Genomic DNA, 26,990 nt, shown 5'->3' with positions numbered 1-26,990 from the left:
GCACCTATTACATACATAGAACACTTAACTCTGATATTAACCCTCCCCTCAAACATCTCCTTGCCAACCTCAACAGAACACATGACCATAACACAAGGCACAGATCACTCTTTCATGTTCCTCGTGTCCATCTCACACTATGCAAACACTCAGTGCACATGAAAGGCCCTAAAATCTGGAATTCATTACCTGTAAATATAAAAGAAACACTACCTGTTTATAAATTCAAGTCTCTTCTCAAAGATCACTTACTCACCCAAAACCAAATAAATACTGAATAACTGAACATTATAAATTGTTTATCTTAAATGTTTCTCACAATTATATCACATAAATGTTAAACCTAAGACCCAATCTAACTTTGTTATTTTTTAATACACTACCTAACAAAATACTCCATTCTACTGAATGTACAGCAATGCATGCAACCATGTCTTTGTAATACTCACTTGTGCTTTATTGTTATCTGTTTACAATAATGTTTTATCACTGATTACATCATTGCTTAGTTAATCTTAAGTTAATTTTAAGCCAGCCCGTAATGCTATGCATACAAGTGGCTTTGGCATGCTGCTTTTACCTGTATTTTTTTGTACCTCTGTATGTGTGCTCAAATTATAAAATAAATAAATAAATAAATAAATAAACAGTGGAACCCCAAATATCGGCCATAATCCGTTCCAGAAAGTTGGCCTAAATTCGAAGCAATATTTCCCATAAGAATTAATGTAAATACAATTAATCCGTTCCAGACATCCAAAAAATTAACAAAAAATACATTTTTTAAAGATTAATTATAGTTTTACATACACAAAACAATGAGAACTAAATAAAATAAATAAATGAACATTTAAATCACTATTACATATCTTTATTGAAGACTCTTGTTGGCTTATGGAAGACAGGGAGGAGGAGAGAGGGAGGACTGATTATTGTTTGGAAGGGAAATCCCTCTCCATAAGGACTTCAGGTATCAAAGCTGTCTCTGGGGTTACTTCCCTCTCTGCCTGCTACATTCCCTGCATGCCTGCTATGCTCCCTGCCTGCCTGCTACACTCCAAGCCTCCCTTCCACTCTCCCTGTTTCCCTGCTACACTCCAAGCCTCCCTTTTATTTTCCCTGTTTCCCTGCTACACTCCCTGCATGCCTGCTACACTTCCTGCCTCCCTTCCACACACCCTGTTTCCCTGCTACACTCCCTGCATGCCTGCTACACTCCCTGCCTCCCTTCCACACTCCCTGTTTCCCTGCTACACTCCCTGCCTCCCTGCTACACTCCCTCCCTCCATGCTACACTCCCTGTTTCCCTGCTACACTCCCTGCCTCCCTTCTACTCTCCCTGTTTCCCTGCTACACTCCCTGCATGCCTGCTCTACTCCCCACCTGCCTGCTACACTCTCTGCCTCCCTTCCACACTCCCCGCATGCCTGCTACACTCCCTGCATGGCTGCTACACTCCCTGCATGCCTGCTACACTCTCTGCCTCCCTTCCACACTCCCCGCATGCCTACTACATTCCCTGCATGGCTGCTACACTCCCTGCATGGCTGCTACACTCCCTGCATGGCTGCTACACTCCCTGCATGCCTGCTACACTCTCTGCCTCCCTTCCACACTCCCCGCATGCCTACTACATTCCCTGCATGGCTGCTACACTCCCTGCATGGCTGCTACACTCCCTGCATGCCTGCTACACTTCATGCCTCCATTCCACATTCCCTGTTTCCCTGCTGCACTCCCTGCATGCCTGCTACCCTCAATGCCTGCCTGCTACACCCTGCCTGCCTGCTGCACTCCCTGCCATCCTTCCACTCTCCCTGTTTCCCTGCTACACTCCCTGCATGCCTGCTTCACTCCCTGCCTGCCTGCTACACTCCCTCCATTCCACACTCCCTGTTTCCCTGCTACATTCCCTGCATGCCTGCTACTCTCCCTGCCTGCCTGCTACACTCCCTGCCTGCCTGCTACACTCCTGCCTCCCTTCCACACTCCATGTTTCCCTGCTACACTCCCTCCCTCCATGCTACACTCCCTGCATGCCTGCTACACTCCCTGCCTCCCTTCCACACTCCCTGTTTCCCTACTACACTCCCTCCCTGCTACACTCCTTGTTTCCCTGCTACACTCCCTGCATGCCTGCTTCACTCCCTCCCTCCATTCACACTCCCTGTTTCCCTGCTACATTCCCTGCATGCCTGCTACTCTCCCTGCCTGCCTGCTACACTCCCTGCCTCCCTTCCACACTCCCTGCCTCCCTTCCACACACCCTGTTTCCCTGCTACACTCCCTCCCTCCATGCTACACTCCCTGCATGCCTGCTACACTCCCTGCATGCCTGCTACACTCCCTGCCTCCCTTCCACACTCCCTGTTTCCCTACTACACTCCCTCCATGCTACACTCTCTGTTTCCCTGCTACACTCCCTGCATGCCTGCTGCTCTCCAAGCCTCCCTTCTACTCTCCCTATTTCCCTGCTACACTCCCTGCATGCCTGCTACACTCCCCGCCTGCCTGCTACACTCTCTGCCTCCCATACTCCCTGCGTGCCTGCTACACTCCCTGCATGCCTACTACATTCCCTTCATGCCTGCTACCCTCCCTGCCTGCCTGCTACACTCCAAGCCTCCCTTCCACTCTCCCTGTTTCCCTGCTACACTCCCTGCATGCCTGCTTCACTCCCTGCCTGCCTGCTTCGCTCCTTAGGGTCTATTCCACACTCCCTGTTTCCCTGCTACACTCCCTGCATGCCTGCTACACTCCCTGCATGCCTGCTACACTCCCTGCATGCCTGCTACACTCCCTGCATGCCTGCTACACTCCCTGCCTGCCTGCTACACTCCCTGCCTGTCTGCTACACTCCCTGCCTCCCTTCCACACTCTGTTTCCCTGCTACACTCCCTCCCTCCATCCTACACTCCGTGTTTCCCTGCTACACTCCCTGCCTCCCTGCTACACTCCCTCCATGCCTGCTACACTCCCTCCATGCCTGCTACACTCCCTGCCTCTCTCCACATCTTCCATTGTTTGTGATCTCTTTTTCATTAACATGTTTATGCCTTTTGCCACATCAGCTTCCTTGATTTGTTTTCTTTGCCAGGATAGAAGTGATTGTTGATTTGTTTTGGCCATACATCCTGGCAAGCTGGAGCACATGCATACCACTCTCGTATTTTTCTACAATTTCTTTCTTTAATTCTAACTTGTTTCTCACTTTCTTTACCAAAGGGCTGGCACTAGGAACTTTCTTTGAGCCCATGGTGGCTTATTTCACAGTCACGCTTAATAAACAAGCACAAAAACCAATGGATTTTAAGGTTATGTTTGGATGAATGCACAGAGTATATGCTCATCCTCCAAGAGACACTGGGAGACTGACTCACCTACGCCCAGCATCCCGGCGGGAGGTGGGCTCATGTGTCTAATGCAGCCAATTTATGAGGTACCAGCCAAAATACAAAGTAAAATTTTGTCCCCAAAACTGGCCTAAATACAATTCAGCCAATAAACACAGCAGCCGATATTCAGGGTTCCACACTGTTAGGAATTTTATGTTTACAGTCATTTGGGTGAGTGTATATGTAAATTAAGGGGGAATTACAGATAACAAGAGTAAGACTATAAAGTGGACCCTCAGCTAACGAACTCATCGCATAACGTTAAATATGCCCAACGAAGCATTTGAGCATAAAAATTTTGGCCTGGCTAACGATAAAAAACTCGCCCAACATGATTCATCCTGAACCTGTCCGTCCAGCCTGAGCACCTCGGCTGCCCTGCCGTCATTGTTTACAAGCCAGGGTGGCTGGTTTCATGCATACATTTGATACATTTTGTATTATTCCATTGTTTATAGTGCTTGTAACTGCTAAATAAACCACCATGGGCCCAAAGAAAGCTTCTAGTGCCAACCCTGTGGTAAAAAGGGTGAGAAATGCTATCGAAATACTATTGTACCACGGTCAGTTGCTGCTGCGCCACCGTCAGCTGTACTACTCGAAGATGTGGAGAGACTGTTGTAGGTGTGGCTTAATGAGAAACAGTTAACGAGAAACAGTTAACCCCAGAGGGTTAGCCACCAAGGATAACCCAAGAAAGTCAGTGAGTCATCGAGGACTGTCTAACTTATTTCCATTGGGTCTTTAACCCTTTCAGGGTCCGTCCCGTAGATCTACGGCTTTACATTCAGGGTCCAAACTGTAGATCTACGCCAAAATTCTAGCGGCGTCAAATTTAGCGAGAGAAGGCTGGTAGGCCTACATCTGAGAGAATGGGTCTGGGTGGTCAGTGTGCACACCATAGAAAAAATCTGGACGCCCGCATGGCATTGTGGGAACTCCGGCAAAGTACTAGCTTTGTTCATTGTGCCTGGCGGCAAGAAAGCTCTCACTCCCCACTCACTCTCCGGGCGAATTCTGACTCTCCTCTTCACAACTTACAGTTCTAAGACTGATGGAAGTGGAGCTGAAGATGAATTCTATGGTTTTGAACCATATGGTACCATTGTGCCATATGGTACAATGGTACCATAATGTACAATGGTGCCATGTCATACAATGGTATATGGTACAATGGTATCGTATGGTAGAGTGGTACCATATGGTACAATGTACCATATAGTACATTGTACCATATGGTACATTATACCATATGGTACAGGGTACAGAGACCCTAATGGAAACAAGTCTGTCTGACTTTTTTGGGTTATTCTAGGTTCTCCAAACATATGCTGCTAAGTATGATATTCTATGTAATTTTATTTGTGTATAACTAAATAAATTTACTTATGATGCCACATGCACTTGAGTAAGTTTACTCAGGTGTACAGAAATACAATTACATAGATTATCATACATAGCAGCATATGTATAAATTCCTAGGATAACCCAAAAAAGTCAGGGTGACTTTATTTCCATAGTTATCCCTGTATCTGTACCATATGGTGTCCTGTACTGTATGGTACCCTGTACCATATGGTACCCTGTACCATATGGTACCCTGTACCATATGGTACCCTGTACCATATGGTACCCTGTGCCATATGGTACCCTGTACCATATGGTACCCTGTGCCATATGGTACCCTGTACCATATGGTACCGTGTACCAGCATGAACCACCACTGATCATTCAAATTATGCTCATGGCATTCCCATACCCAATTTTTTCTTATTTTAACACATTCTTCTGTTTGAATGTAAATATTAATGAGTGCCTGCACTCTGAAGGAGGGGTGTTAATATTGCAGTTTAAAAACTGTAGTGTAAAGCACCCTTCTGGCAAGACAGTGATGGAGTGAATGATGGTGAAAGTTTTTCTTTTTCGGGCCACCCTGCCTTGGTGGGAATCGGCCGGTGTGATAATAAAAAAAATAAAATAAAATAATATTTAGAGAGGTATGGCTATATTTGATGTTTTTTTTTTCAACATGTCGGTCGTCTCCCACCGAGACAGGGTGACCCAAAAAGAAAGAAAATCCCCAAAAAGAAAAATACTTTCATCATCATTCAACACTTTCACCTCATTCATACATAATCACTGTCTTTGTAGAGGCTCTCAGATACGACAGTTTAAAAGTCCCTCCAAGCTGCCAATATCCCAAACTCCTCCTTTAACCCTTTGAGGGTTTTGGTCGTACTAGTACGTCTTACGCGTAGGGGTGTAGGGGTTTTTGTCGTACTAGTACGCATAAATTCTAGCGGCCTCAAATCTCACAGGAAAAGGCTGATAAGCCTAAATGTGAGAGAATGGGTCTGTGTGGTGGGTGTGCGCAGTAGGAAAAAAATCTGGGACCCAGTGGTGCATTGTGGGAATGCCATCATAGTACACAATTTCCACCGTGCCCTGTGGTAAGAAGTTCCTCACTCCTCGGCGAATTGGGACACTTTTGTTCCCCAGTGACAGTTCTAATACAGATGGAAGTGACAGTGAAGATGAGTTTCAAGGTTCTGGTGAGGTTTTGACCGAAACTAATGACCATAATATGGGTAATAGTGAGGAAAACCCAGACAACCCACAGCCTTCCACCTCTGGTGCTGGGCCATCTTGTTCACGTTCAGTTGTACCAGAATCAAAGAGGAAACTCCTATTTTCCAAAATCCCAGACTCAGATGTGAGCATTGGTGATGATAGTGATAGTGATTATGAACTACAAGCTCTTCAAACTTGTTCCAAGAATGGAGGAGGAGGAGGAGGCAGAGGAGGAGGAGGAGGCAGAGGAGGAGGAGGCAAGAGGAGGAGGAGGCAAGAGGAGGAGGAGGCAAGAGGAGGAGGAGGCAGAGGAGGAGGAGGAGGAGGAAGAAGAAGAGGAGGAGGAAGAGGAGGAGGAGGAGGAAGAAGAGGAGGAGGAAGAAGAAGAGGAGGAGGAGGAAGAAGAAGAATACGTAATGATAACAATAATACATAATAATAATAATACATAATAATAATAATACATAATAATAATACATAATAATAATAATAGGTAATAATAAATGTTCACCCATGACAGTAACAAGATAAGGGGAGATAACATCTGATAAGTGCTGACGTTTGATGAGGGTAAATGAGGGTAGAGCTGATGCCAAAAGATGAGATAAACATCTCCCTCCCTTTGTTTTTGCTGGTATACTAACATTTCTGTCTGTCTATTTGCCTGTCTGTCAAGCTCCCTGTCTATCCGTCTAGCTCCCTGTCTATCCGTCTAGCTCTCTGTCTCAGAGAGCCACAAGACTGTGTCATCACTTTTACTCACATCTTCAAGCAGAGTATAGCACTTTGTCTGGGTTTCTTGGCTTATCCTAGGTAATTTATACTATGTATACTTGTATTTATGTGTACCTGTGAGACAGAGATAAAAAGACAGATAGAATGAGGGAGAAAGATAATTAGATAGAATGGAGGAAGGGAAGCAGCATCCGACCCCATTGTTTTGACAGGCGGGAGGGGGGAGTGAGTAATGAGACAGTATGTCATTTTGACAGCTGCCGACTCCTGGTAATTTACACTATGGAGGAGGAGGAGAAGGAGGAGGAAGAGTAGGGGGAAGAGGAAGAAGAGGAGGAGGAGGAAGAGGAGGAGGAGGAAGAGGAAGAGTAGGAGGAAGATGAATAAGAGGAAGAGGAGGAGGAAGAGGAATAGTAGGGGGAAGAGGAAGAAGAGGAGGAGGAGGAGGAGGAGGAGGAAGAGTAGGAGGAAGAGGAAGAGTAGGAGGAAGAGGAGGAGGAGGAGGAAGAGGAGGAGGAGGAAGAGGAAGAGTAGGAGGAAGAGGAAGAGTATGAGGAAGAGTAGGGGGAAGAGGAGGAAGAGTAGAGGGAAGAGGAGGAAGAGGAAGAAGAGGAGGAGGAGGGTGGAACACTAGTACACTGGTACTGGTACACTAACATTTCTGTCTGTCTATTTGTCTGTCTGTCAAGCTCCCTGTCTATCTGTCTATCCGTCTAGCTCTCTGTCTCAGAGAGCCACAAGACTGTGTCATCACTTTTACTCACATCTTCAAGCAGAGTATAGCACTTTGTCTGGATTTCTTGGGTTATCCTAGGTAATTTATACTATGTATACTTGTATTTATGTGTACCTGTGAGACAGAGATAGATAGACAGATAGAAAGAAAGAGACAGATTGAAAGAGATAGAATGAGGGAGAAAGATAAAACACGATTGTGTATGACACCATGTTTCAGAGTTCCACAAGCTGCAGAACTAATAGGAATATGTTCAGTGACTGTATATTGGTATATATATTATAGAACAATAATAATAAACAATGTTTTGTATTGTTTGTTTTTGTAAACAAGTTTTGTAAACAATATATTGATAATTATGTTTGTGTGCTTATTGTGTTGTATACAACGAGTGTATATATGTACATTGCACCTTACTTTGGTCTCATAGGCCACATAAGTTATGTGAAAAAATAAAATAGTGAAAAAAACAACAAACCTTCAAATACAAGTAAACTAAAGTTTACCGGGTGAGCGGCAGTCGCCGCTGTTGCCATACGCGGCTCATTTTCTGCAAACTTCATGCATCCATATCTCCGTAAGTATTGATGGTAAATTTTTTTTGTTTATCCTATAATGTTTAGAAAAAAAAACTCTATTTTTTCATAAGAAAAAATAATTTTTTTTTTTTTTTGAAATTTGGCCGACCCTGAGAACGAGTTTCGGAGAGGGCCTGTCGACCCTCAAAGGGTTAAAGTACAGGCATTGTACAGTGGTCCCTCTCTTTTCGTAGTTCTCGGGAATCATAGATTTCGGAAATCATAGAGATATTTTCATATAAACATGGGCTCGCTAATCATAGGTTGACTCCCGAATAGTAGTGCATCCGGGATACGTACGCACGGTGTGAGCCGGGGCGGCCTCCCTACCCAGCTAGTCTGGCATTATTTACCAGTGAGCAAAGGTCCCCTCACGTGCTCCTACGAAATATTTCATAATATTCCACTCATTTTAGTGCTTGCAAGTACAGTGGACCCCCGCATAATGATTACCTCCGAATGCGACCAATTATGTAAGTGTATTTATGTAAGTGCGTTTGTATGTGTATGTTTGGGGGTCTGAAAGGAATAATCTACTTCACAATATTCCTTATGGGAATAAATTCGGTCAGTACTGGCACCTGAACATACTTATGGAGTGAAAAAATATTGTTAACCGGGGGTCCACTGTACTAAATAAGCTACCATGGCTCCAAAGAAAGCTCCTAGTGCCAAGCCTGTGGTAAAGAAGGTGAGAAATATGGTTGAATTTAAGAAAAACATCATTGAACAATATGAAAGTGGCACAAGTGCGGCCGAACTGGCCAGGATGTATAAGAAACCCTACACAACCTTATGTTCCATAGTGGCCAAGAAAAAGGAAATCAAGGATGCTGTTGTTGCAAAGGGAGTAACTATGCTGACAAAAATGAGATCACCAGTACTCGAAGAGGTTGAGAAGTTATTATTGGTGTGGATAAATGAGAAACAATTAGCAGGAGATACTCTTATGACTTCGATTATTTGTGAAAAGGCTAGGCAGTTGCATGAAGATTTGGTAAAGAAATTGCCTGCAAATAGTGGTGATACGAGTGAATTTAAGGCCAGCAAAGGTTGGTTTGAGAGATTTAAGAACCGTACTGGCATGCACAGTGTGGTAAGGCATGGTGAGGTTGCCAGTTCGGACCACAAGGCGGCTGAAAAATATGTGCATGAATTCAAGGAGTACATAGAGGATGAAGGACTGAAACCTGAACAAGTGTTCAATTGTGACGAAACAGGCCTCTTTTGGAAGAAAATGCCAAAGAGGACCTTCACTACACAGGAGGAAAAGGCAATGCCAGGACACAAGCCTATGAAAGACAGGCTGATGCTCGTGTTCTGTGCTAATGCTAGTGAGGATTTCAAAGTGAAGCCATTACTAGTGTACCATTCTGAAAATCCCAGAGTGTTCAGGAAAAACAATGTTATGAAGAGTAAATTGTGTGTGTTTTGGAAATCTAATAGTAAGGCATGGGTCACGAGGGAAATTTTCGTTGAGTGGTTCAATGAAGTGTTTAGCCCTAGTGTAAAGAATTACCTCCTGGAAAAGAAATTGGATCTCAAGTGCCTGCTATTAATGGACAATGCACCTGCTCATCCTCCAAACTTGGATGACCTAATTTTTGAGGAGTTTGGGTTCATCACAGTAAAGTTCTTGCCCCCGAATACCACTCCTCTCCTCCAGCCCATGGACCAGCAGGTCATTGCAAACTTTAAAAAACTCTACACCAAAGCAATGTTTCACAGGTGCTTGACTGTGACCACAGACACTCACTTGACCCTAAGGGAATTTTGGAGAGAACACTTCAGCATCCTCCATTGCATAACCCTTATAGGTATGGCTTGGGAGGAAGTGACTACCAGGACTTTGAACTCTGCTTGGAGAAAATTGTGGCCAGATTGTGTCGACAAGAGGGATTTTGAAGGGTTTGGGACTGACCCTGATGAGCCTATGTCTGTTGTTAAATCAATTGTGGCACTGGGGAGTTCCATGGGGTTGGATGTGAGTTTGGAGGATGTGGAAGAGTTGGTGGAAGACCACAACGAAGAGCTCACCACTGAGGAGCTGCAAGAGCTTCAGCAGGAAGAGCAACAGATCGCAGCTCAGAATCTTGCTGCAGAGGAGGAGGAAGAGAGATGGAAGAAGGTGCCTTCTTCAGAAATTAAAGAGATTTTTGCTATGTGGGGTAAGATGGAAAGCTTTATGGAAAAACATCACCCTGACAAGGTTGTTGCAAGCCATGTTGGCAACATGTACAGTGACAAAGTCTTGGGCCATTTTAGGGAAGTGTTAAAGAGATGCCAGAAACAGAACTCTTTCCACAGTTATTTTGCGAGACAGGACTCCAGTGACTCTCAAGGTGGTCCTAGTGGCATTAAGAAACAGAGAAGAGAAGCAACCCCAGAAAAGTAATTGGTACCTGAGGTGTTGCTGGAAGGGGATTTCCCTTCCAAACTGTAAACAATCCAATCTCTCTCCTCCTCAAGTCTCCCATACACTAAGAAGAATCTCCAATAAAGGTAAGTGTTATGCTGTTAATGTTTCAGTCATCATTTCCCATTGTATTGTTTATGTACTACATCTATATTTCATGTAAAAAATTTTTTTGTTTTAATACTTCTGGGTGTCAGGAACGGATTAGTTGTATTTACGTTATTTCTTAGGGGAAAATTGATTCGCAAATCGTAGATTTCGATAATAGTAGCAACTCCAGGAACGGATTAACTACGAAAAACGAGGGACCACTGTACTTCCCATTTCCAGGACTCAAATCCGGCTAACCAGTTTCCCTGAATCACTTCACAAAATATTACCCTGCTCACACTCCAACAGCTTGTCATGTCCTAGAAACCATTCATCTCCATTCACTCCTATCTAACATGCTCACACATGCTTGCTGGAAGTCCAAGCCCCTCGCCCACAAAACCTCTTTTACCCGCTCCCTCCAGCCTTTTCAAGGATGACCCTTACTCTGCCTTCCTTCCCATACAGATTTATATGCTCTCCAAGTCATTCTTTGATCCATTCTCTTGAAATGAACAAACCACCACAACAGCCCCTCTTCAGCCCTTCTAATTTCCACACACTGAATTCTCTGCATAATATTTACACCACACATTGCCTGTAGACAGGTCATCTTCACTGCTTCCAGCTGCCTCCTCGCTGCAGCATTTGCAACCCAAGCTTCACCCATATAAGAGTGTTAGCACCACTATACTCTTGTACATTCCCTTCTTTGTCTCCATGGATAACGTTTTTTTTGTCTCCACAGGTACCTCAGTGCACCACTCACCTTTTTTCCTTCATCAGTTCTATGGTTAACCTCATCCTTCATAAACCCATCCACTGACAAGTCAACTCCCAAATATCTGAAAACATTCACTTCTTTCATACTTCCTCTCTCCAATGTGATATCCAATTTTTCTTTATCTAAATCGTTTGATACCCTCATTGCCTTGCTCTTATCTATGTTCACTTTCAGCTTCCTACCATTACACACCCTCCCAAACTCGTCCACTAACCTTTGCAACTTTCTTTTAGAATCTCCCTTATGCACAGTATCTTGAGCAAAAAGTAACTGTGTCAACTCGCATTTTGTATTTGATTCTCCATAATTTAATCCCACCCCTCTCCCCAACACCCTAGCATTTACTTCTTTTACAACCCCATCTTTAAATATATTAAACAACCATGGTGACATTACACATCCCTGTCTAAGATGTACTGTTACTGGGAAGTAATCTCCCTCTCTCCTACACACCCTAACCTGAGCCTCACTATCCTCATAAAAACTCTTTAAAGCATTTAATAACTTACTACCTATTCCATACACTTACAACATCTGCCACATTGCTCCCCTATCCACTCTATCATATGCCTTTTCTAAATCCACAAAGTCAATGAAAGTTTCCCTATGTTTATCTAAATACAATGGTTCCTTGAGTTATAAGCTTAATTTGTTCCAGAAGGCAGTTCAAGTGCCGATGCCAACTGAATTTGTGGCCATAAGGAATAATGAAAATTAGATTAATTCATTTCAGACCCCGAAAAATGCACTTAGTAAAGCACTTATAAAAGTACACTTACATAATTGTTTGAGTTGGGAGCTGCTCGTAACTGTTCACATGTATGCTTCAGTGTAAACACTTGATCTACACATCCTCTACCCACTCTAAAGCCTCCTTGCTCATCTGCAATCTTACCCCTAATTCTTTCAATAATAATGCTACCATACACTTTACCTGGTATACTCAGTAAACTTATTCCTCTATAATTTTTACAATCTCTTTTGTCCCCCTTCCCTTTATATAAAGGAACTATACATGCTCTCTGCCAGTCCCTAGGTACCTTCCCCTCTTTCATACATTCATTAAACAACAATACCAACCACTCCACCACTATATCCCCCCCTAGCTTTTAACATTTCTGTCATGATCCTGTCAGTTCCAGCTGCTTTACCCCCTTTCATTCTATGTAATGCCTCATGCACCTCCTGCACACTCACATCCTGCTCTTCTGCACTCCTAAAAGATGTTACACCTCCCTGGCCAGTGCATGAAATTACCGCCTCCCTTTCTTCATCGACATTTAAAAGTTCCTCAAAATATTCCTGCCATCTACCCAATACCTCCAGTTCCCCATCACCTAACTCCCCTACTTTGTTTTTAACTGATAAATCTAGTTATTCCCTAGGCTTTCTTAACTTGTTTATCTCCAAAAATTTTTCTTATTTTCAGCAAAATTTCTTGACAGTGCCTCTCCCACTCTATCATCTGCTCTCCTGCACTCTCACCACTCTCTTCACCTTTCTTGTTCTTTTCATATACTCTGCTCTTCTTATAACACTTCTGCTTTGTAAAAGCCTCTCATAAGCTACTTTTTTCTCTTTTATCACACCCTTTGCTTCATCATTCCACCAATCATTCCTCTTTCTTCCACCCACCCTCCTATAGCCACAAACTTCTGCCCCGCATTCTAATACTGCATTTTTAAAACTATCCCAACCCTCTTCAACCCTCCCCACCAACTACTCAGACTTGCACTAGCCTTCTTTTTCTTTTTAGTAAGCTATATGGGAAAAGGGGTTACTAGCCCATTGTTTCCAGAATTTTAGTTGACTTTTACAACATGCATGGCTTATGGAGGAAAGATTCTTATTCCACTTTGCATGGATATGAAAGGAAAAGCAATAAGAACAAGAACTACTAAGATAAAATCAAAGAAAACTCAGATGAGTGTTTATACATAAACGTGTACATGTATGTGTAGTGTGACTTAAGTGTAAGTAGAAGGAGCAAGAAGTACCCGAAATCTTGCATGTTTTTTTTTTTTTTTCCAACAAACCGGCTGTATCCCACCAAGGCAGGGTGGCCCAAAAAGAAAAACGAAAGTTTCTCTTTTTAAATTTAGTAATTTATACAAGAGAAGGGGTTACTAACCCCTTGCCCCCGGCATTTTAGTCGCCTCTTACAACATGCATGGCTTACGGAGGAAGAATTCTGTTCCACTTCCCCATGGAGATGAGACTAAATAAACAAGAACAAGAACTAGAAAGAAAATAGCAGAAAACCCAGAGAGGTGTGTATATATATGCTTCTATATGTATGTGTAGTGTGACCTAAGTGTAAGTAGAAGTAGCAAGACATACCTGAAATCTTGCATGTTTATGAGACAAAAAAAAAGACACCAGCAATCCTACCATCATAAAAAACAAATGCAGACTTCCTTTTTACACTCACTTGGTAGGATGGTAGTACCTCCCCGAATGATTGCTGTCTACCAACCTACTACATTTAACATCATCTTATGGACTACTCCTCCATCAAGAGTAAGTTGGCCATAGTGCTTTTTCCATGTATTGTACATCTCTTCTCTGGTGTTCCTTACTATACTGTACTGTAAGTGTTCTCAGTGTCATCCTCATTACTAATCTGGTTTCCAGACAAAACTACTTTCAATGTCACTTCATAGTGGCATATCACACGAGTTAGTCTGACACACCAGAAGGAAATATTCTCACAAGACTCACCACTGATGTAAACTGTATTTTATAACTTTGTTTACTTTAACTGATTTGACTTTTGTTCATTTTTATTCAAAGTTGAAAACAACTGAGAGAAACAATGATATAAATAATTTTATTATGGTACGGTATATGTAGTTATTGTTGCATTTAAGTCTTGGAGCTTACATAAGGTATACAGGAGGCCCAGTTTGTATGGCTCTTCGGCTCCTGACCCTATTTGATGAGTGAAAATCGTTGGTGGGTAGAAAAAGAGCAGTTTTTCATTGTCAAATGCATTTAACTTGTTGACACTATCTTGAAAGAAAGATATATTTTATACTTAGGTAGTAGGTTGGTCGACAGCAACTGCCCAGGGAGGTACTACTGTCCTGCCAAGCGAGTGTAAAATGGAAGCCTGTATGTAATTGTTTTACACGATGGTAGGATTGCTGGTGTATTTTTTTTTTTTGTCTCATGAACATGCAAGATTTCAGGTATGTCTTGCTGCTTCTACTTACACTTAGGTCACACTGCACATGCATGTACAAGCATATATGTACACACCCCTCTGGGTTTTCTTCTGTTTTCTTATTAGTTCTTGTTCTTGTGTATTCCCTCTTATCTCCATGGGGAAGTGGAATAGAATTCTTCCTCAATAAGCTGTGTGTGTCATAAGAGATGACTAAAATGCAAAGAGCAAGGGTCTGGTAATCCCTTCTGTATACATTACTAAATTTAAAAAGAGAAACTTTAGTTTTTCTTTTTAGGTTACCTTGTCTCAGTGGGATATGACCTGGTCATTAAAAAAATGTATGTTATATATATTTTATATATATTAGATGAATGCAGAAGAATCCAATACTGCCGAAGACACTGACTCTGATGCGAAGATGGAGGATATGATGGAAGATCCCAGAGAAGATGACAGTGGAGCTGATCTTACCTTGTGCAGTGCAGAAGTTATGGCCATCAACTCTACAGATGCTGCAGAGTCAAGTGTTCAGCCTCCATTAATACCACCCCAAAATTTTCAAAGGTAAGTGAGTATAGTAATATACAGTGGACCCCTGGATATTTGCCAAATCGGATTTTGGCCACTTTTTTTTTTGTTGAAATTCTATCCTGGATTTCGGCCGGCAACTCGGAAATCAGCCATATTGCACGCATAATAATAATCACTCTTGAGCACATTAAATGTCTTATTTTAAGTAAATACAAACATTTTCATTAATCCATCTATGATATTGTCTTCAGAATTTTATAAGAAACACGTTACATAGTATATAAAAACATGCAATGTTTATATGTGATATATGTTTAATAATAATCACTCTTGGGCACATTAAATGTCTTATTTTAGGTTAATATAGACATTTTCATTAATCCATCTATGATATTTTCTTCAAAATTATTTAAGAAACATGTTACATAGCATATAGCATATAAACATAGCATATGAACATGCAGTGTTTACATGCTACCGAGTGGTGAGTACCGGCGAATCAAGGAGGAGGGTGGAGGGTAAACTTTACATTTTCTCTGATTCAGCGTTAGAGAAAACTGTGAATCTGGAGTCTTGCCCAGTCAACGCCCTGTATACACGTTTGTTTACAATTTTTTTATTATTTTTTTATTATCACACCGGCCGATTCCCACCAAGGCAGGGTGGCCCGAAAAAGAAAAACTTTCACCATCATTCACTCCATCACTGTCTTGCCAGAAGGGTGCTTTACACTACAGTTTTTAAACTGCAACATTAACACCCCTCCTTCAGAGTGCAGGCACTGTACTTCCCATCTCCAGGACTCAAGTCCGGCCTGCCGGTTTCCCTGAATCCCTTCATAAATGTTACTTTGCTCACACTCCAACAGCACGTCAAGTATTAAAAACCATTTGTCTCCATTCACTCCTATCAAACACGCTCACGCATGCCTGCTGGAAGTCCAAGCCCCTCGCACACAAAACCTCCTTGTTTACAATTCTTTTCTTTCTTTCTTTCAACACACCGACCGTATCCCACCGAGGCGGGGTGGCCCAAAAGGAAAAACGAAAGTTTCTCCTTTTACATTTAGTAATATATACAGGAGAAGAGGTTACTAGCCCCTTGCTCCCGGCATTTTAGTCGCCTCTTACAACACGCATGGCTTACGGAGGAAGAATTCTGTTCCACTTCCCCATGGAGATAAGAGGAAATAAACAAGAATAAGAACTAGAAAGAAAATAGAAGAAAACCCAGAGGGGTGTGTATATATGTGCTTGTACATGTATGTGTAGTGTGACCTAAGTGTAAGTAGAAGTAGCAAGACGTACCTGAAATCTTGCATGTTCATGAGACAGAAAAAAGGACACCAGCAATCCTACCATCATGTAAAACAATTACAGGCTTTCGTTTTACACTCACTTGGCAGGACGGTAGTACCTCCCTGGGCGGTTGCTGTCTACCAACCTCTTTCTTCTTTCTTTCAACACACCAGCCGTATCCCACCGAGGCGGGGTGGCCCAAAAGGAAAAACGAAAGTTTCTCCTTTTACATTTAGTAATATATACAGGAGAAGAGGTTACTAGCCCCTTGCTCCCGGCATTTTAGTCGCCTCTTACAACACGCATGGCTTACGGAGGAAGAATTTTGTTTACAATTCTCAGCATGAATTATTCATTACTACTCCCTTTGTTTATGATGGCATCTAAAGGTAGTTGTTAGAAACAATTAAACTTGGTTAACATGGTATGTCGATGTAATAATATGGTTTTGTAGTGTAACAGTATGGCTGTGTAGTGTAGCCCAGGGGAGCTACATACGTGTACCTACATCTACCGGCTACCTACACTGACTTCCTACAAATAAATACTGCTCACCTCTCACCCTACATCAAGACTACAAATATTTCAAGATAAGTAATGAATGTATTGTGGCAGTAAATGACAAAGAAGGGGAGTAACCCTAGAGAGGGTTTTGATACCCGAAGTCCTTATGGAGGGGGATTCCCAGCTCCCTCTCCCCTCCTCACCTTCTTCATTACACCAACAAGTCTTCAATAAAGGTATGTAATGTTCATTTATCATTAAAATTTGTGCTTTATATTTATTTCTCATTGTTTTCTGTCTGTAAAACTATAGTATTTTTTGTAAATATTTTAGGGTGTCTGGAACGGATTAATTGTATTTATTATTATTTCGGTTTTCGGCCTTGTCGGATTTAGGCCGACCTTCTGGAATAGATTACAGCTGATAACTGAGGGTCCATTGTACTTCACTAGCCATGTCTCATCAAGGCACAGCAACCCAAAAACTCTGCTAGGGAGTCAGTTAGGGGCTCTTGATGTAAAAAATGAACCCATCTTCCCTTTCCTTGGATCAAACCTGATTGCTTCTCATCCTCCATGTGCTGTATGAACCCTATGTGTTGAATTCTTGCCCCCTTATAGTAATAACAGTAATAATGATAATAAAAATGCAGAGAAAAACACTTTTATTAACAATCTTATCTTGGTTGTCCCTCAAAAGTAGCATGAACATGACAGTTGTAATGATCCACAGAACCACAACATCCTCATGCATCTCTCAAAGTGCAGTCATTGTACTTCCCATCTTCAGCTCTCAAGACTGGAGGCAAAGATGGAAAAGCCAAATCCTTTTATGAATGTTACCTTGCTCACACTCTGTAACCCCAGTAAATCCCAAAAACTACTTGACACCATTTACTCAGATTTATTGTGTTCAGATGCCTGCTAAATGTTAAAGCCCCTACCACCTAAAACCTCTTTCACACTCCTCTTTTGACTTGTCCAGCCAAGATTTATACCCTTTGGTGAACCTATCCTGCTCTTCACTCTTTACTCTGTGCATTGTATTCACACCATACTTCGATATAAAACACAACATCTTGACACCACCAGCCTCCTCCTTGCCTGCTGTGGCATTCAAAGTCCATGCCTCACATCAAAACAAGTGTTGGTACCACTATCTCTAGTACATTCCCATTTTTGCCTCCATTGTTAAACTTTTTTTTTTCACAGACTCCTCAACACTCAAGCAATTACCTTCTTTCCTTTTATCTATTCTGTGATTATCTGTTGGCACATCAGTTCTTAAATACAGTATCTAAATAGTGCATATTCACTTTTTCCGTACGCTTTCCCTCCAGTGTGATATATCTTTATTGCCCGTGAAAGATGTGGTTAATGATAGAATAGATGAGAGAAACAAGGTAAATGGAGTGTTGAGGAAATTGTAGAAAGGGAGACGTTTATCTCTGGTGGCAAAAATTAATACTGACACTTTTATGTTTTTTTTTTTTATTTTTTTTTTTTCAACAAGTCGGCCGTCTCCCACCGAGGCAGGGTGACCCAAAAAGAAAGAAAATCCCCCCCCCCCAAAAAAAAATACTTTCATCATCATTCAACACTTTCACCTCACTCACACATAATCACTGTTTTTGTAGAGGTGCCCAGAATACAACAGTTTAGAAGTATATACGTACATATAAAAATATAGTGATAATGTGTGAGTGTGGTGAAAGTGTTGAATGATGATGAAAGTATTTTCTTTTTGGGGGATTTTCTTTCTTTTTTGGGTCACCCTGCCTCAGTGGGAGATGGCCGACTTGTTGAAAAAAAAAAAAAAAAAAATACACAATATATCCCTCCAAACTGCCAATATCCCAAACCCCTCCTTTAGAGTTCAGGCATTGTACTTCCCATTTCCAGGACTCAAGTCCGGTTATATAAAATAACCAGTTTTCCTGAATCCCTTAACTAAATATTACCCTGCTCACACTCCAACAGATCATCAAGTCCCAAATACCATTCATCTCCATTCACTCCTGTCTAACACGCTCACGCATGCTTGCTGGAAGTCCAAACCCCTAGCCCACAACACCTCCTTTACCCCCTCCCTCCAACCTTTTCGAGGACGACCCCTACTCCGCCTTCCTTCCCCTACAGATTTATACGTTCTCCATGTCATTCTACTTTGATCCATTCTCTCTAAATGACCAAACCACCTCAACAAACCCTCTTCAGCCCTCTGACTTATACTTTTATTAACTCCACACCTTCTCCTAATTTTCACACTCCGAATTTTCTGCATAATATTTACACCACACATTGCCCTTAGACAGGACATCTCCACTGCCTCCAACTGCCTCCTTGCTGCAGCATTTACAACCCAAGCTTCACACCCATATAAGAGTGTTGGTGCTACAATACTTTCATACATTCCATTCTTTGCCTCCATAGAAAACATTTTTTGCCTCCACATATACCTCAATGCACCACTCACCTTTTTTTCTTCATCAGTTCTATGATTAACCTCATCCTTCATAAATCCATCCGCTGACACATCAACTCCCAAATATCTGAAGACATTCACTTCAAAGTTAGCATATGAGAAGTTTTTACAAAGTAGAAGTGATGCAAGGAGGGAAGAGTATATGGAGAAAAAGAGAGAGGTTAAGAGAGTGGTGAAGCAATGTAAAAAGAGAGAAAATGAGAGAGTGGGTGAGATGTTATCAACAAATTTTGTTGAAAATAAGAAAAAGTTTTGGAGTGAGATTAACAAGTTAAGGAAGCCTAGAGAACAAATGGATTTGTCAATTAAAAATAGGAGAGGAGAGTTATTAAATGGAGAGTTAGAGGTATTGGGAAGATGGAGGGAATATTTTGAGGAATTGTTAAATGTTGATGAAGATAGGGAAGCTGTGATTTCGTGTATAGGGTAAGGAGGAATAACATCTTGTAGGAGCGAGGAAGAGCCAGTTGTGAGTGTGGAGGAAGTTCGTGAGGCAGTAGGTAAAATGAAAGGGGGTAAGGCAGCTGGGATTGATGGGATAAAGATAGAAATGTTAAAAGCAGGTGGGGATATAGTTTTGGAGTGGTTGGTGCAATTATTTAATAAATGTATGGAAGAGGGTAAAGTACCTAGGGATTGGCAGAGAGCATGCATAGTTCCTTTGTATAAAGGCAAAGGGGACAAAAGAGAGTGCAAAAATTGTAGGGGGATAAGTCTGTTGAGTATACCTGGTAAAGTGTATGGTAAAGTTATTATTGAAAGAATAAAGAGTAAGATGGAGGATGGGATAGCAGATGAACAAGGAGGCTTTAGGAAAGGTAGGGGGTGTGTGGACCATGTGTTTACAGTGAAACATATAAGTGAACAGTATTTAGATAAGGCTAGAGAGGTCTTTGTGGCATTTATGGATTTGGAAAAGGCGTATGACAGGGTGGATAGGGGGGCAATATGGCAGATGTTGAAGGTGTATGGTGTAGGAGGTAGGTTACTGAAAGCAGTGAAGAGTTTTTACGAGGATAGTGAGGCTCGAGTTAGAGTATGTAGGAAAGAGGGAAATTATTTCCCAGTAAAAGTAGGCCGTGTGATGTCACCGTGGTTGTTTAATATATTTAGAGATGGGGTTGTAAGAGAAGTAAATGCGAGGGTCTTGGCAAGAGGTGTGGAGTTAAAAGATAAAGAATCACACATAAAGTGGGAGTTGTCACAGTTGCTCTTTGCTGATGACACTGTGCTCTTGGGAGATTCTGAAGAGAAGTTGCAGAGATTGGTGGATGAATTTGGTAGGGTGTGCAAAAGAAGAAAATTAAAAGTGAATACAGGAAAGAGTAAGGTTATAAGGATAACAAAAAGATTAGGTGATGAAAGATTGGAGGGAGAGAGTATGGAGGAGGTGAATGTATTCAGATATTTGGGAGTGGACGTGTCAGTGGATGGGTCTATGAAAGATGAGGTGAATCATAGAATTAATGAGGGGAAAAGGGTGAGTGGTGCACTTAGGAGTCTGTGGAGACAAAGAACTTTGTCCTTGGAGGCAAAGAGGGGAATGTATGAGAGTATAGTTTTACCAACGCTCTTATATGGGTGTGAAGCATGGGTGATGAATGTTGCAGCGAGGAGAAGGCTGGAGGCAGTGGAGATGTCATGTCTGAGGGCAATGTGTGGTGTGAATATAATGCAGAGAATTCGTAGTTTGGAAGTTAGGAGGAGGTGCTGGATTACCAAAACTGTTGTCCAGAGGGCTGAGGAAGGGTTGTTGAGGTGGTTCGGACATGTAGAGAGAATGGAGCGAAACAGAGTGACTTCAAGAGTGTATCAGTCTGTAGTGGAAGGAAGGCGGGGTAGGGGTCAGCCTAAGAAAGGTTGGAGGGAGGGGATAAGGGAGGTTTTGTGTGCGAGGGGCTTGGACTTCCAGCAGGCATGCGTGAGCGTGTTTGATAGGAGTGAATGGAGACAAATGGTTTTTAATACTTGACGTGCTGTTGGAGTGTGAGCAAAGTAACATTTATGAAGGGGTTCAGGGAAACCGGCAGGCCAGACTTGAGTCCTGGAGATGGGAAGTACAGTGCCTGCACTCTGAAGGAGGGGTGTTAATGTTGCAGTTTAAACTGTAGTGTAAAGCACCCTTCTGGCAAGACAGTGATGGAGTGAATGATGGTGAAAGTTTTTCTTTTTCGGGCCACCCTGCCTTGGTAGGAATCGGCCAGTGTGATAATAATAAAAAAAATCACTTCTTCCATACTTCTCCTCCCCAATTTGATATCCAATTTTTCTTTATCTAAGTCATTTGATACCCTCATCACCTTACTCTTTTCTATGTTCACTTTCAACTTTCTACCTTTACACACACTCCCAAATTCCTCCACTAACCTTTGCAGATTTTCTTTAGAATCTCCCATAAGCACAGTATCATCAGCAAAAAGTAACTGTGTCACTTCCCATTTTGTATTTAATTCCCCAATACGTATTTTAAAATAGATTCTCCTTGTGATTATTATAGAAAAGCATTTTCCATATAGCATACTTCAGTATTAAAAAAGAGGTTGACTAATGACAAGTAATGTAGGTATTGTATTATGCATGTATAATTTGTGTAGGTAAAAGACTAGGGACTCAGTTCCTGAGCCTGTTATGTACTTTTGTATTCATTCATCTGTTGCCCACAGGGGGATATATTGTGCATAATCAAATTTTCAAATCAGTTTTTTCTTTATATTTTATGATAGGTAATTCTAAACTTTGATTATTAATTATTATGAAATTTATTTTGATTTAATTATTGTATGCTGTGCCCTTGTGGGTTTAGTGCTTAGTTATGTTAGGCGTTAGTTGACTGGTGTGGATTGCATCCTCGGACTAGAACCTAATTTGCCTGAAATGCTCTGCATAACAAGGGGCTTTCTGTATAGTAATATGTCATTGATGTCAGCTAGGCCTGTATACCATGTACATGTACTTGTAGTAAATAAAGATATTATTATATTTTTATTATTATTATTAATTGTATGTTGGATATTCCATTTGTTCATATTCTTATAGCATTTGAATATGAAAGATTTTTAAACTACAGAAAATTGCTTTTGACAGGAATATGGATCCATCTAGCTATCAAGCAGGACACAGTACCCGACAACAGGCAGAGTTGTTCATTAGTCAACAGACTTCTTTGCTACAGTTCACAGAAACAGCAGCTCTATCTCCACCAGACTTGCAAGAAAAGATCAGACAGCTGGTGAAACAGAATCCAGACCTTGCAGAAGCTGTAAGTTTAGTCTGACAATACAGCACTGTACTGTGTGTGTTTTTGCTTCTTTAGAGTAGCGTGGTGACTTTGAAAAAACAGAAACAGTTCTGACTTGGGCATCGGTAAGATGGGAAGGAAGAAGGATGGGGACTTTGAAAGGTTTGATAATATAGCTCCTATTGAAAAAATAGCATGTAGCCTCCTCACTTTATAGTTTACACTCTTTATTTTTGTGTACTTTTGAAAGCATTGGCAGCATCAAGGGGGTCTTCAACCCGCATAATTTCCTTCATCCCCCCAAAGGGGGGATGAAAATCATGCTATTCAACATGAAAATCATGCTATTCAACATGAAAATCATGCTATTCAACTTCTTCTTAGATATAAATAGAGTAGGTATATGCAGTGGAACCCCAGTTCTTGTCCAGTCCAGTTATCATAGAATTCAGTTGTCAACCACTTTTTCCAGTGAAATTTTCCCTCTCTTTTCATACATCCGCTCAAAAATCATCTGTACCAGATGTATCCGCCTGCTCGAGGGACACGGCTGCTTATACGTTCATGACTCAGTCTGCCTTTGTTACTCGTTAAGTGAGCATTACTCCGCTCGTTCATCTGAAACATTCTGTAATAATCCATTTTTTTTGTGTTTGTGACTGCTAAATAAGCAACCATGGGGCCAAAGAAAGTTCCGAGTGCCATCTCTTTGGTAAAGAAGGTCAGATACACGATAGAATTCAAGAAAGAACTCAGAGAAAAATACGAAAGTGATGTACGTGTGGCCGAACTTGCCAGGATGTATTGAAATCTAAATCAACAATAAGTTCCATCTTGGCGAAGAAAAACAAAATCAATGAAGCTGATGTTGCGAAAGGGGTAAATGTGCTAACGGAACAGAGATCGCAAACAATCAAAGATGTTGAGAAGTTATTGTTGGTGTGGATCAGCGAAAAACAGTTAGTGGGAGATAGTGTTGTGGAGGCGATAATTTTGCGAAAAGGCAAGGCATTTGCACGCGGATCTCGTAAAGCAAATGCCTGGAACGAGTGCTGCTGTTAGTGAATTTAAGGCCCGCAAAGGCTGGTTCAAAAGATTCAAAAAAGCGAAGTGGCATACACAGTGTAGTAAGGCATGGTGAGACTGCAAGTTTGGACAAGACAAACGTCTTCCATACGCCAACAAGAGTCTTCAATAAAAGTAAAAGTGATGTTAAATGTTCATTTATCCATTTCACTGGTCATTTATGTTTATTCCTCATTGCTTTTTGTATATAAAACTATAGTTATTCTCTTTAACCCTTTGGGGGTTTCGGCTGTACTAATATGGCTTACGCCCCAGGGTTTTTGACGTACTAGTACGCCTAAATTCTAGCACCCTCAAATCTAGTGAGAGAAAGTTGGTAGGCCTACATACGAAAGAATGGGTCTATGTGGTCAGTGTGCGCAGTATAAAAAAAATCCTGCAGCACACAGTGCGTAATGAGAAGAAAAAAAACTTTGACCATGTTTTTGGATTAAAACAGCAACTTTGCACTGTATTTTTGTATGGTATTTATTGTTGTATTCTAGTTTTCTTGGTCTCATTTTATAGAATGGAAGACATATTACAGAAATTGAGATGATTTTTGACTGGTTTTACAATGAAAAGTACCTTGAAATTGAGCTCAAAGTAGTAGAAATGTTTGATTTTTACCAAAGTTCAAAAGTAAACAAATCATGCCAAGCGTCCAATACACGTCAACTGGTGAATCTAATATTCTTTCACAAGTGCACTGATATTATTTATGCCATTTCTACACTAATGCAGTAGTCTGCATAACAGCAAATCTTCTATTTTTTTTGTAATAAAAATTCAAAGTGGAAAGCCAAAGAAATATAAGAGGGGCCTGGGGATGTGACTAACGAACAGAGAACTTGTTATTTTAGTGCCAGGAATGTCTTTCTTGTTTATTCTGAACCCTATTCGGAAATTGGCATCTTTTGAAATTTGTGTGCAATTGGAAAAATTGCTAAATTCTGACCACTTTATTGGATAGTTGAAATTGGTAAATGGGTGATTTCTTGTACTCATTTGATAGAAAAAATGGAGTTCTAGCGAAATAGTTATGATTTTTGTCGATTAGTACACTGGAATTGGCCAAAAATAGGGCTCAAAGTGGGCAAAATCGCCGATGCGTAAACATCATCAAGACTGCTAACTTCGCGAGACCATAATTTCGTAAGTTTTCCATCAAATTTCATACTTTTGGTGTCATTATGATCGGAAAAGATTCTATCATTTCATAAGAAAAAATCATTTTTTTTTTTAAATTTTGGTGACCCTGAGAACAAGTCTCTGAGAGGGCCTGGCGACCCCCAAAGGGTTAAAATATATTTTTTGTTAATATTTTTGGGTATCTGGAACGGATTAATTGGATTTGCATTATTTCTTATGGGAAATATTACTTCAGTTTTCGTACAAATCGGTTTTCGGCTGACCACCTGGAACAGAAAACTGGGGTTCCACTGTAACTGCTATTCTGTGTTAGTATGTTCTTAATAACCTGTGCTTAGCCTTTTAAAATAGAAATGCCATATATCAATTAGCAATTTCAGCATAAGTCATAACATTATTGCTTAACATCAACAGCAGGCTTAAGAGTTTTGCCCTTTTTTCAGCATTATCTGAGTTATCTGAATTGTATTCGAGTTAAGGAATTCTCTGGAGCCGTACATAGCTTGTTGCGTACATATGATGGTCATCTGATACCACGAGACTCCAACAGGGTGGAGGACCAAGGCAGAGGATTTAGATATGCTGCATTAAATCTAGCTGCTCTTCATGCACAGTTTGGACACAAGTATGTGCAATTTTATTCACTGTTTATCATTTTTTATGGGAGTTGGTAGTAAAGAGTTAAGGAATTGCAGTAAGTAATGGTGTTGGAAAGACATTGATAAAATATAACCCTTAACTGTAGTACCTGGAAATTAAAATTCTTGTGTGTGTGTGGCAAAATTTTGAAAAAAAAAAAAAAAAATCCTACAGTTTAAAAGAACATGTTTTTTTTTTAATAAAACTACAAAAAAAAGTCAAAAGAAAACTTTATGGAGGGTTGAAATTGGTGAAAAATGATCACTTGTTGGCAGTAGCAATGTACATATGCAGAGCACAAGTACTGTATTATGTTTGTGTTAATTTTTTTATTTTGTTTTTAATGTCTAACAATATGTACACTAATTTCTTATGATATTAGATGAGTTTCAAGGTCTGTGCATCTTGTAGCATAAACAGATATCATACACCACCAACATACATCAACCTACACCACCACCAGATACCATACAATAGCAGACATCATACAAGACCATTATTCAGCATAAAGCATCAACATACAAGCCAAAGGGACTTTCTCCCATTAGGTAAACTTTGAGATATTGATAAGCTGAGAGATCATAGCCAATTTCAAACTCTTGATGTACACTCTCATGCCCAGAGAGTGAGTCTACCCTCCCACTCACCTGCAGTGTTGCCTCTTCCATGGGCACTTGTGTTGTGGGCCATGCCCTTGCTTCAAGTACCAAGATAAGATGCATAAACAGATAAACTGGGAAAAATATTTGTTTTTCCTTATTTCTTTTGATTTTTTTTTTCGTCTTCTAACACTAATACATGTACATGTATATAGAAATCCTATGATATTACAGTTGTGTGGCTTTCTTAGGTTATCATGAGTTAAGAATATACATATGCTATAAGGTAGAGTATTTTTCAAGTGCCCATAACACATGTGTGTCCTCAAGACCATTGTAAATGGTATATGTATACTGTACATAAATAACCCGCATATAGGAGAGAGAAGCTTATGACAATGTTTTGGTCTGACTTGGACCATTTACAAGTCACACTAACACGAGGGAGTGAGGGAGTCAGTGTGTGTGTGTGTGTGTATATATATATACAAAATATTTTTTTTTTTTTTTCAACAAGTCGGCCTTCTCCCACCGAGGCAGGGTGACCCAAAAAAGAAAGAAAATCCCCAAAAAGAAAATGCTTTCATCATCATTCAACACTTTCACAACACTCACACATAATCACTGTTTTTGCAGAGGTGCTCAGAATACAACAGTTTAGAAGCATACACATATAAAGATACACAACATATCCCTCCAAACTGCCAATATCCCAAACCCCTCCTTTAAAGTGCAGGCATTGTACATCCCATTTCCAGGACTCAAGTCCGACTATATGAAAATAACCGGTTTCCCTGAATCCCTTCACTAAATATTACCCTGCTCACACTCCAACATATCGTCAGGTCCCAAGTACCATTCGTATCCATTCACTCCTATCTAACACGCTCACGCACGCTTGCTGGAAGTCCAAGCCCCTAGCCCACAAAACCTCCTTTACCCCCCTCTCTCCAACCCTTTCGAGGACGACCCCTACCTCGCCTTCCTTCCCCTATAGATTTATATG

At 41.1% G+C, this 26,990-nt stretch overlaps 1 protein-coding gene across 6 annotated transcripts in view; it reads left to right on the top strand.

Annotated features, from left to right (window-relative positions):
• The window catches only part of ida (anaphase promoting complex subunit 5 ida), a 348,644-nt gene that overhangs the window by 136,418 nt on the left and 185,236 nt on the right, over nucleotides 1-26,990 (top strand). For all 6 annotated transcript variants that reach the window (XM_070093406.1, XM_070093405.1, XM_070093407.1 and 3 more), the window contains 3 exons: nucleotides 14,842-15,038; nucleotides 22,376-22,550; nucleotides 25,190-25,371. In XM_070093406.1, the coding sequence (XP_069949507.1) occupies nucleotides 14,842-15,038; nucleotides 22,376-22,550; nucleotides 25,190-25,371 (554 nt within the window). The remainder of the gene's footprint in view (nucleotides 1-14,841; nucleotides 15,039-22,375; nucleotides 22,551-25,189; nucleotides 25,372-26,990) is intronic.

This window comes from Cherax quadricarinatus, chromosome 42 (genome assembly GCF_038502225.1).
Source record: "Cherax quadricarinatus isolate ZL_2023a chromosome 42, ASM3850222v1, whole genome shotgun sequence".
In the NCBI taxonomy this organism is placed as follows: Eukaryota; Metazoa; Arthropoda; class Malacostraca; order Decapoda; family Parastacidae; genus Cherax; species Cherax quadricarinatus.
The sequence above is the reverse complement of the archived record's forward strand: the minus strand, read 5'-3'. Positions and strand labels throughout refer to the sequence as shown.